General features: G+C 45.2%; 1 protein-coding gene across 2 annotated transcripts in view; it reads left to right on the forward strand.

Annotated features, from left to right (window-relative positions):
- The first annotated feature begins 5 nt into the window (after positions 1–5).
- The window catches only part of ADK (adenosine kinase), a 277,270-nt gene continuing 265,231 nt past the window's right edge, over positions 6–12,044 (forward strand). Inside the window, exon 1 of one of the 2 annotated variants that reach the window (XM_027739901.2) lies at positions 6–141. In XM_027739901.2, the coding sequence (XP_027595702.1) occupies positions 71–141 (71 nt within the window). In that variant the 5' untranslated portion in view covers positions 6–70. Of the gene's footprint in view, positions 142–8,602; positions 8,714–12,044 lie in introns of those variants that run through there. The other variant, XM_027739902.2, reaches the window with a different exon arrangement.

Genomic DNA, 12,044 nt, shown 5'->3' on the forward strand with positions numbered 1-12,044 from the left:
GGCGGGGCGGGCCGGGGCCGGCGGGCGGGCCGAGGGGAGCGGAGCGCGCCGCACGCCGCCCAGCGCGAAGATGGCAGCGGGGGAGCCGCAAGCCAAGAAGCTGAAGCTGGAGCAGAAGCAGCAGCAGCAGCAGCAGCTGAGGTAACGGGCGCCCTGGAGGGCTTCGCTTCGCCGACAAACCCCGGCGGGTGCCGGAGGGTCGCTGGTGCCGCCGGTGCTGCCCCCGGGCGGAGGGCGAGACACGTGTGGCGCTGCGGAGCGGGCAGAGTCCGCCGGGAGGGTCCCGCCGCGCTGTGCTCGGCCGGGCAGGGCGCGGGCGGCCCCGCCGGGCACCGGGCGCACGTGGAGGCGGCGGCGGGGCCGCTCTGCCCCGGGGCCGCTGCCCGGCCCGGCCGAGCCCGGGGCTTCCCCCCGCCCGGGGCGCCCCCAGCCGGGGGGGCGGCGCGGGGAGCGCGGGCCCCGCAGTGCCCCGCGGGCGGGCCGGCCCGTGCCCGTGGGCTGCCGAGCACCCGCACGGGGCCGTGCGGGGAAACCCAGCGCTGCCCGCGGCGACGGCCCCCGGCGCTGGAGCACAGCCTGGGCTGTCACCCCACGTGCCTCCCCTTTGGAAATAAATCTCTGCAAAACGCCCCGGTTAACACCCGTGCGGGGGTCTCTGTCCTCGTTGGATAGGAATTCGGTTATCCGAAAATCCACGTTAACAGTTACATTTTCTTCGGGACATGCGGAGTATTTTTAAAATGTTTTCATATTGTAAGAATCCACGCGATTTACTATGCTTCTTCATTTCAGTGATTGCTATATAATGTCACTGTCTGAATCCCATGTGACTGATGGCCTGCACAGACGCAAGTCATTTATTTTTAAACGTCATAGCAGAAAAATATAAGGTTTCTCAATGCAGGATGCATGGGCAAAATGAGCACTCTGAGTACTGAGAGCTATAGAGCAGCTTTTGTTGGTGCAGTTTGAGGTTTGTTTTCTGAGCATTATTCATACATGAATATAATTGTAAGATAGCTGATTTCCTTCCAAGTATTCAGTGTGTGAAGAGGATTAATGACATAAGGCTTGAAAGGTCCACAGTTTTCTTGGCGATAACTAATAATTTGCTCAAATATACCATAAAAGAGATGTACTTTAGTACTGAGATGAGAACAGTCCTTTTTGGTACTGATGTCCTTACTGAAAGAGCTAATCCTATTAAATTTGTCAAAGTCAGGGTACTGGCTTCTTTGGCAGCTGAGTGACTTTTCCAGTTTAATAATAGTTGACAAGCTAAGATGCAGGTAGTGGAAGAGGAAAAATGTAACTGAGCTCTGAAAGCAAATAAAGGGCAGGCAGCAGGATAAGATTGGAGTCAAAGAGCAACAACTGTCTCCATGGACCTTTAAGCAAGGTGGGTCAAGAAGCTGGCAACTGCAATGTTTCTATTTATAAAGCTTATTAGGGGAAATGGCATTTTAACATGAAACATGAAAAAAAATAGAAATTTGAGAGCATTATTGGAGTACTGAGTTAAAAGTTTAAAGGTTGTTTTACAGTGAAATGAAAGGCCATGGTGACATGCTCCAGTAAAAACTGATTAAACTGAAAATACTACTTCTGCAAGGCATGATAAAACATGAGAAACGTTGATAGAACTTGTGTAATCTAATTCTGTTGCAAGTCATTTCAAGATGAAGTGCAAATAGCCCCCAGCTCTGTTTCATAAGAGGAGAAATACCATGATTAACTGGTGATCAATAAAATTAATGTTTGTTGCGGGCCACAGGTTGAATTTGTCAAGCTGATGGTGGTTGGACTAGATTTGGCAGACCTCAGCACTCATTTGAATGTAGTGGTAAGAATGTGTTTGGCTTAGTGCTGTGGTGGGACTTAAAAGCCGGTACAGAAAGTACCAGAATGATGGAGGTTCCTTGACTTGGTTGTTTTTGTAACAAGGTTCAGTTGTTAATGCAAAGCATTGCTACATGTGCTTGGAAACACTTAATCTACGGATTAGAAGTGAAAAATCACTGGAAAATTTTGGGAGCTAATAACATTGTATTTGTTATAGCAGGAATTAGAGGCGATTGCGGAGAACAATTCCTTGTTCTGGACATCTAGGTCTGAGGCTCTCCAGCCTCTTTAGAAGACCATGTCTAATGGATTCAACAAGGATGGTCATGTACTTTATTTATCCTCCTATATGGTATCAACCTGAATCTTTCCTATGGTTACCATGAAAACTATTTAGTGTAAAAAAATGACATAATGACATAAAAAAAAATTAATTCTACTCTGCAACATAAGCTGTACCTCATCAACAGTAGCTAACGTTTTCTTCCCTTGGTTTTTTTTTTGTCATCATTTTCTCTCTCAAAGTGGCACCACAGAGGTTTCATGGATACATACTTTTGACCCTTTTGATCTTTTCAGACAAAGGAAAGCAAATATTGCTCCCTCATGAGGTAGGCAAAGCTGACCGGGTTCATGAAGCTACAGTTGTTTGAAAGCAATATAGGATGGCTGGCTTTTGCCACCCAGCGAGCAGCACACAAAGCCCCAGACCCAAACTGGGGTTCCCGGCTCAACAATGCGTTGTGCTGACATTCATCTGCTGGGAGGCAGGTTTTGCATTGTCTTTATTGACGGGTGCAAATCCCGAGTACAAACCAATGGGCTTTAGGCAAGGCCATTAATGTGTGCTGCCTTGTTTCAGGCTTCTGACTGCATCTCTGCTGTGTGAAATAGAATATCATTGTGTGTGTGTCAACTGTACTGTTTGAACAGAAAATAGGCTTGCAAAACTGCAAACGGCTTGTCACCGAGTGGCAGCATCAACTTACTAGAAACATCATGAGGTGTTACTTTACAGGAGAATTACTAAGGATTTGTGGCCTTTTATATTTGGTTTTGTGTTGGAAGTCTGTGAAAACTGCAGCCAGACTTCGCTAACAGCCTGGTACAGTTACTAAAGAATTTGGGCATTCCCTGTAGGAATGTTTGAATTTACATGTACATGTCTGTATAGAAATATGCATGTTCATTTTTTCCCTCTGCACACAAACTTGTGAAGTTCCCCGTGCTGCATTATGGCCTTCTGGCTGTTCCGCAGCTGCTGTATTGATTGAATAGTCATGATGTGGCTGGTTGTTTGGACAAATCAGTTTATCTACAATAAGACAGCGTAAGCATTGACTTTCACAGATACTTTATCCTAGAAGTACAAAGTACAATATTCTTCTTCTGGTATTATTAGACATCTCTTTCTTTTCAGAATAAATTATCAAATGCTATGTGCTTAATTGTTATCAAAAGCAGTCCTTTGTCATTAATGTTCCACTATATTTTAGACAGCTTGATACTAGTGACTGTAAAAAAATATCACTAATTTCATGCATTTTTAGTTTTTTTAACAAGCTGACTTTTAATTTCGCTTATTTCTTCATCAATGCTTTGCAAATGGAAGAAGATTCCGAATATTTTAAATTAGCTGTGACAAAGCTTTCAGTTAGAATATAGTAAATTGGTTTTCTTCCTGTTATATTATCTCTTGCTTTTTTTTTTAAATTTCACCTTGCTCCTCATTTGTATTCATTTCAGTTTCCATCTTCATGGCTTATAGTCTTCTCGCTTTCCAGTTTCTTATATCTGCAAATACAGGTTAACTTTTTCATGTCGGTACTTGTAACGTCCTCAGTACAAAGTTCTGAAACTCTAGCACTTTGCTGAGTTTGTTCCTAGAATTAAAGCAGTAGAGTTTTTCTTCAGAGGAATATTTAGGCCCCTGTAGAAATTAGACAAAGAAATACTTTCGAAGACACTAGCAACAGACCTTGCTAATTTTGCTTTATTTAGGGCATAACAACAGTAACCTTCCCTTCCAAGGTGTCTTGACAGAAATATATCCAAAACTGGAATGACTTGCAGTGTGGAAAGTACCTAGCTCTTATAGTTCAGGCACTGGTTTCCATTGTTCAGATATGTAACTCTCAAATTACTGCTCAGGTTGACACGTGTCTTCACCCAGCCTTTGATGTAATCCTGTGGGATTTTGCACAGCGTGTGTCATGTTTCCATAGTTTTGTGTTCTTGTTTTGGAGAAGCTTCTTAGGGTGTTCATCCTTTTAATTGAAGTAATTCCTTGCTTTACTGTAAAGGGGTGTGTAACCTGAGGAAAGAGGAGGTCGTGGGAAGGCTCTTTGTTCTCTGGACCACAAGCATGGCTGGTGTCTCTTTCTTTCCTTGCTGCAGCCCTCCTGGCCAGAAGAGTCATACTGAGATGGTTTAGACATAACAGCTTTTGCTGATATCCTGCAGAAATGGACACCTCTGACTTGCTGTGCTGCCTCCCTGAAGTCAACAGGACAAGTCCTGTCCCTGGGCCTGCTTGCAAGCTGGATTACCTGTGGGAGGAGAGCCAGTGCAAATAGGCCTATTTCATCTTGGGTCTTGAAGTTCCTGTGATTTTTATCTGATATTTCTGAGTTCCTTCTTGTTCAGCTAATGAAACCGTTTGTGCAGAAGTACCTAATTGGATCTACTGATATTGCTTGTAAACAGACAAGGAAGATGCCCAGAAAAGAGACTTGAGTGAATATAAAATTAGTTGAATATGGTGTCAGTGTAGCACTGTGAAATTCTGTAGAACAAGACCTTTTCTTACTCTGCTGTTGCTGAGGTATATTTCATGTGGAAATGTTTGAAGCAAAACTCTAGCTTGTGATTCAAGGTTGTGATATTGAATTTTAGTAGTTACTTACACAGCCACGGTACACAAATATTTCACAAAACCAGTTTCAGAAGCAGGGAATGGGTTGCTATCTAAAGGTCATTAATTAGTATTTGCTGACAATGTATTGGAAAACCTTATCCTCTTGAAAAAAGTAAACTGAACTTGCAGATACAATGTGAACACTGCTTTTTTCAAGGCTGTTCCTTTTCTATTTACATAAATTCCTTCTTAGAATATCAATTTATTATTTATATAATATGTATAATAGTAGTGTAAAATATTATTATTTATATAATATCAAAGCATTTGTGTGAAGGAGAGAAGTCTTTGGGTATTACTTAGAATTCAGGGAAGGGAAAGGAATTTTTTCCATTTTGAACTGTAATCATTTCCGTAATGATTGTTTGACCACAGTCAAAGCTGTTCTGCGCTTGAAGGGTATGGTAAAATAAAGCTACTTGCTGGCTTTTTGCTACCTTGAGATTTCATTTACGGTGCAAGATTGTTGAGGGGTTTTTCCTTGTACATTCAGCGGTACTAAGGAGCTGTAACTGTCTCAAGGGCTATGCTCTTTGATTAGAATAAGATAGAAAAAAAGTGTAGCTCTCTGCAATATACTGAAGACTTAGCAGATTTATAGACTTTCCTTTGCTGCTGTAGCTAAATGGTCTGTGAAGCTGCATGAAAAGAAATGCTACGATTTTATCAAATTTTAAAATAATAAAAAAAGATTTTTAATACTTTGCAAGTAGAACCCATACAGGGAAAAAACATATTTTATGCTGCAAAATATTAAAATCTCTCTGTAGAAAAGTTTTCAAAACAACCACTGTTATAGTAAAAAATACCTGCAAGCTCTACAAAATACTGTTATTGAAAGAGAATTTGTGGACTTGCTGCTCAGTAGTCCCGTTTCATAATGTCTGCTGGGGCTGTTATGTAAAAGATCATCCTTCTGTCTCGCAAAGATAGAGTGGGCAGCTTATTGAAGATCAACCTTAGTTTTGTACTTTGAAGAAATTGAGTGAAATGCGGGGATTAATGGAGAACTCTTTGTTTATATATTGTAAACTAGATGATTTATACCAAATATTTGTGGTGTAAAACATAACACATTAGTCCAGTGCCAAGGCCTAGATCGCCTATATCTCAGATACACAAGTTACAAATATATGAAGTGCAGAGTTTCATGAACTACTTCGATAAAGTACAATTTTAAATGTTCTCACGTGCTTTCCTGTTGTTTTATCAGGTAGGGGTGTAGTTCATTTTTCATTCATACTGTGCTTGAAAGGAAACATTGTATTGAAATCACCTGAGGAATAGTTGTTCATCACATGTGGAGAAACCCACATTGTTCTCTGTTGTGTAAGAACAGAAGCAGGTGAGAGAAATTGTGGCTAGACTGATCAGGCATTATATACTTTTACATGAAAAGCTGTGCTTTTCATGTTTCTCTCAGGGTTTTCTGAAGCCAAATCACTTGAAGGCAAGGTCAGCTGCCCCATGCAAGCAGAGGGAGTTTGGAAGGTGTCAGGAAGGCTGCCTAGCATGTACACGTGTGACTACGAGTCAAACCTGTGGCATGAGCATTAGGTTAGTCTATGAATGACCGTAAGTGATCACTGACCATTTTACCAGGGATACCCTGGTTCCTGTTTCTCCACTTACATGTCAGGATGTCTAGAAATTCCCTGGCAAGTGACCAAAAAAACACTGATAGGTGGTAGTAGGGGTAGGTGATGTCTTGAAGGTGTCAGTAACAATAGAACCTGTGGGTATGTGATAATACAAGCCAGATGATTGGGCACTAGGGAATAGCTGGAAGCTTATAAAGTGCTATTGATAGATGTTTTTGAGGTGTCATACATGCTATTTCGTGAAAAGCTGCTAAATTTTCTTAGAAAAGCTCTTGCTGAAGTGGTAAAAAGTTAGAAACGTTTGATGGTACCTCATTTGGATTCTGTAGCTTAATATTTGTAATATGCAGCTGTATGTTGCAGATTACTATAAATATAGATGATGGTAAAGTATTATATCTGTTTTCCTCTATGTACCATTATGTTGAAGTCAGGCAATGATTTATGAGGGAATCTACAACTTGATTCTTTTAAAAAATGTTTTTATTATTTAGAATACAGCGATGAAACCAACAAGCTGTGTTATATAGTTATGTAACTATAGTTATATGCAATAACAGTAGTTATATAACTGTTGTTATATTTGCCTGTGATGGGATCTCCTCCTCCCCCCACCTTTTAGGTTACAAAACAGAAGTTTAGCTATTAAGCACTGAAATTGCCAAACTAGGGATAATAAAGTGTTCAACATGGATCAGAGGATACACCCATTATATATCCAGATACAGTATTGGCATTTCAGTAGAGTTCAAAATCTTCCATCAGGATCTAGGGACCTGTTACACCCTGTGTTGCAACAACAGTAAGGGCATGGATGTGTTTTCCACTCCAGTTTGACTTTTCAGGATCCCTGACACACTTAAATAATGAGAATTTTGTGGTGAGTTCAGTAAGTGATGATTATTTTTTGAGTGTCCAGTTTAGAGAACCTAGATTTGTCCTATGTCGGATATTGAGCATAAATTTTCCCGTTTTCTTCATGTGACTGTATATCATGAACATGTCAAATTTTGGCATCGTCTCATCTGTGACACCAGAAATAGTTGGAAAGTTTGGCTTTAATTTTTCTGAGTACAATATTGCCATTTTGTAGATGGAAAGGAAGGGAAACTTTGAACTAATAACTACATGATTAGGAAGTTGTAAAGTTTAAATATTTAGTTAGAGGTGACACAGCAATACTTAACAGTGTGGGATTCAATTTTGGCAAAAACAACCTATTGACCTCAGTTTCATGAATCAGTGCTTCTGGAGCTGGTTAACAGAATAAGTGCCAAATACGCACAGGGTGGCAGTAACTTTGACAGCCAAATGAGGAGCAATAATAGAAACCTGGCTTTACCGAGGCTTTTCCTTTCTGACACGGCAGTTCTGCCAGAGTGTGGGGCGAATGAGGAAGGGGCTAGGCAGCGACGGGCTGCCCTTTTCTGCCCGTGTTGCCCGTGTCTCCCCCCGTGCCCTCTGTCCGGCTGGCACGGAGCGCACCACAGGTGTCCGCAGGCGCTGCCGCAGCCCGGCCGGGAGGGATGTGCTGCGCGGGGCTCGCCCGCCCGGAGGAACGAGGTCACCCGGGACGGCTTCGAGTCTGACCCAACGCACATTCAGATGAAAGGAATGAAAACGCGTCCGTGTCGAGTGTGCAGCGATCGCCGATCGCGTGTCGGGACAGGGTCAGTCCGCAGCCGGGCGGCCCCGGGCACAGCCAGGGCGGGGGGTCCCCTCGGGAGCGGTTCCCACGGCCCCGTGACAGCCGAGAGGCAGCGCTGCCAGGGGCTACGCTGGCCATCTTTACTATGGGCGGTGCGGCTGGAGCCCCGCACCTCTGCGCGACCGCCACTAAACTTGGTGTTTTGGTGTTTTGTTTTTTTTTTTTTTTTTTTCCAATTGTCGCTGTCGCCCTCCATCGCCTCCCGGGCTGGGAACGGTGACGGCGGCGGCGGCGGCGGCGGCAGGAGGTGTGTGGGAGGCGCGCGCTCTCCGCCCGTACCAAAGATGGCGGCCGGGGCGCCGGGGGTGCCGTGCGGGCGGCGCCGCTCGGTACCGGGCGCTCCCGCACCGGGGCGCGGGGCCCACCGCCAGCGCCCCGCGGCTCCGCGCGCCCCGCGGCCGCCGCGCAGGGCCCGGGCCCGCCCCCGCCGCCCGCGCGGCCAATGGCGGGACGCGCGCGCGGGCGGGGCGGGGCGCGCGGGGGGGCGGCCGAGCGCCGGCCGCGGCTCAGTCGCGGCTGAGGCGCGGGCGCCGGGCGGAGAAGGGACAGTGCTGCCGCTACTGCTACTGCTGCTGCTGCTGCCGCTGCCGCCGCCAGCGGGGCTCCGCCGCGGGCGGCCGGGCGTGGAGCCATGGCCACCCTCAGGTAACGCCGAGCCCCCGCGCGGCGCCCGCGGCACAACCCGGCGCCCCGGGGGAAGGGGCGGCGGGCGCTGATGCGCTCCCGCAGGCGGGGCGGGGGCGCCCGGCGCGATGCTCCGCCGGAGCCGGGCTCTTCTGCCGGCGGTGTAATCGGGATGCGGGGCAGCGCGGCTTCGTCCCATCGCTCTCCGTCTGCCGCGAGTTGGTTTGGCGGCTGCACGCCCGCGCCCCCGGGGCGAGGAGGGAGAGCTGTGCCGGTGCCCTCCCGGCGTCCCAGCCCGGTGCGGTGGGGACACCCCCGCGGGGTGCCGCGTTGGCTCCTGGCGGGCAGGTGGGCGCGCCCAGCCGGGGCTCCCGGCGGCGCCGGGCGATGCCGGTCCCCAGAGGCATCGGGAACAGGAGCCCCGAGCCGCGCCGGGCCGGGCCCGCGGGGGGTCCCGGGGCGCTGTGCGGGCTCTGCGAGCGGCGTCGCTCGGCGGCGGTGCCGCTGTCACAGGTAGCGCTGGGCGCGGGCGGCCGCCGCGGGGTCCCGCCCGTGGGCGTGGGAGGACGGGTGTTGTGGGACTCCGACAGCCGCATTTGAACCCTGAACTGTCGCTGTGGCTTGCCATGACTGAAACCTAATTTTGAAAGAATCCTGAATAACGAGAAGCAGGGTCATAAAGCAGGCTGGGCTCTCGGCACGGTGTTGGAACTGCGGTGGTGTCAGCCTGTCAGCGATCCCTGCAGATCCCTGTAGAGTGACAAACTTCGCATTCAGTGAAAGGAGTTACTGTGACCAGTTTTTCTTCATAAAACATTTCATCTTAAGATGGGGTCTTATGATGAAGGTTACTGGTTTACTTCACAATGTAGTTACTTTGATCAGGCCTTCAGCTGCTAAAGAAACACTTAAAATTAAAACTTAAAAAGCTTAAAAAGTTCAATGATCATTCAAGGCAATTCGCCAGTCTCCTCTCTCCACCCTCCAAACTCTTGAGTATCAGGTTTCACACTGTTTCTGACTGAGACAGTAATTCTGAAATTGCAGTAGTATTTCATTGTTGGAGCTTGTGGAGTTAGTGCAGCTGTGTAAGGAGCTGGGTAGTGGTGGAACAGTTTTTTTCCTGCGACAACCCTGCTTACATAAGGCCGAGGCTTTTAGGCTTGGCTTCAAAGTTGGAACCTGTGAGTATGTTGCTGTAGAAGAGTATGAAAGTTTCATAATGAATGAAATCTTCACTGAAGATGTTCGTCTAAGTCAGTATGTAAATATGTGACTGCTTAGCCAAATATTGCATTTGCTTAAGACCTAAGTAAGGAAAGCATGTGAGCAGTCCTACAGCCACTTTGTATGTTTAAGGTCTATATGCTAAAGTGATTTGCTGACAAGTGATGCAAGGGAAATTGTCTGAACTCTGAAATCATGCAATAACAGTTCTAAGGTACTTTTGTGTCAGACGAGTTATGGTTAATTGTAAATATCATCTTCTAATGATTTTACACAGGTAAGTGGGATGAGAGAAGGATGCTCTAAATCAATAGCTTATAGCTAGTCAAATGCTATGAATCTGGTATTATTGCTTTTTTTGCTTTAACCGAATGTATAAATGATTTTTTATACGTTCTAATCTTGTGTTATGTGATGTTCAACTCTCTTCCTTTGTGACTGAAATGGATATGCTGAGAGTAGGCTTAAAATGTGCCTTGTTTGGCCCTACATTTAAGGGCACAGTCAAACACTTCAGAGGTATTAACATTTTTGATCTTACAAGACCATATCTTAAATTTGTAAATGGAAGACTAGGCATAGAGCATTCTGCCATGCAATTGCACACCCAGATGTCTCAGTCATGTTTTATTAAGGCTTTCTGACTTGCCAGTATCCAAAGGCCCAAAATACTTCTCTGTCTCTGTGCCAGTAACTAATAATAAGCTTTCACTGATATTTTGATGTTGCTCATCCATGGCAGTGTGCAGCAGCATGGGATGATAACAATATTGTGTGATAGATATTGTACTGCTAATGTTCAGCAGCCAGCTTGAATCAGGACCATATTTTTAAAAATGCCTGCAGCTGTAGAGCATGATATTGGACCCAGCTTTCCAGATCATTCAGTTGGTGTTAATTTTGTTGACTTCTTAAAAAAGGCTCAGGGATAACTTAGTACTGTTGTGGGCTCTCGTTTGTTTGGGTTTGTTGTTTTGTTTGCATCCAGTTTGGTTTAATTTTATAACTTCTGCAACTTGTGGTAGGAGTAAGGTGTGAAACACAGGCCATTTGTGTAAAATCAATCATCTTGGCAATCTTTGAACAAAATGCCATAATTAACAGCTGAAGATTTATTTATATTTAGTGAGTTACATTGCTTGAACTTCTAATTACAGCTCACACTCCATCTAGTCCAAAGTTAAGTGACAAACTCATAAAATATATTGCCTGTTGTCAAGAGTTTAGAATGCAAGTGTGGTGTACATCAAAGCTTTCTGTAAGGTTATTGGTGTTGCCATAGTTTTACCTGCTAGATGGACAGTGTATTTTTGTGCCCAAACAACTTTTAGATTTGCATGAACATCTTATTCATAGTTCAGAGTTTAAAAAGTATCTATAGTGTTCATATATATGTACTCTGTGTGTATGTGTATGCATATACACATATACATGCTGACTGTATAGTCAATTATATATGCCCTTCATTTGTGCAGGTGAACGAGTTTTCACTTGTTTCTTGATGAGCTGAGCCAAATACTCTTTTGCCATAGATGAGTTGAGTTAAGCAAGAACATCCTTCTCGGATGGTGAGATACCAGTACTCCCATGCAAGAGAAGAGATGGGGGAGAGTCAAGGAGGCTGGGGAGTACTGAAGTATGTGTTCTGTGTCTGTTGCAGAGACGTGTTTCCCAAATAACCTATGTATTGTAGAATCTCACGTTTCAGGAAGTTATTGCTGTTTCCTCGCTATGTTTCGTGTCTGGTTGGTTGGAAATAATCAGTGACATTTTTGTTACTGCAGGTGTCCAGTGCGATTGAACAGCAAACGTAAAGCCAGTAATGTTCAAATGTACGGTTCAAAGTCTTCAACTTGGTGATAATATAACAGTTTAATACCTCAATTTCTTGCTCTGAAGACTTGTAAATTTAGCATTCTCCAGGATTGTAATATTTATTTTATGTTTTTACAATATGTGGCTTTACAACCTATACGAGATTTAAATTTTTTCTTTATTTTTACTGAGGAACACACTGTAGCCAAGTAGCTGCTATACACCTCATGGTGTGCCACAGAAAAGTGCAATAGTGTAACAGCACAGAAACTTTGCTGCCCCTTAAGAAGGGAGGAGCGATTTGCACTGC

The sequence above is a fragment of the Pipra filicauda genome, unplaced genomic scaffold (assembly GCF_003945595.2).
Source record: "Pipra filicauda isolate LSUMZ 115617 unplaced genomic scaffold, ASM394559v2 scaffold15_size4787011_pilon, whole genome shotgun sequence".
NCBI classification, from domain to species: domain Eukaryota; kingdom Metazoa; phylum Chordata; class Aves; order Passeriformes; family Pipridae; genus Pipra; species Pipra filicauda.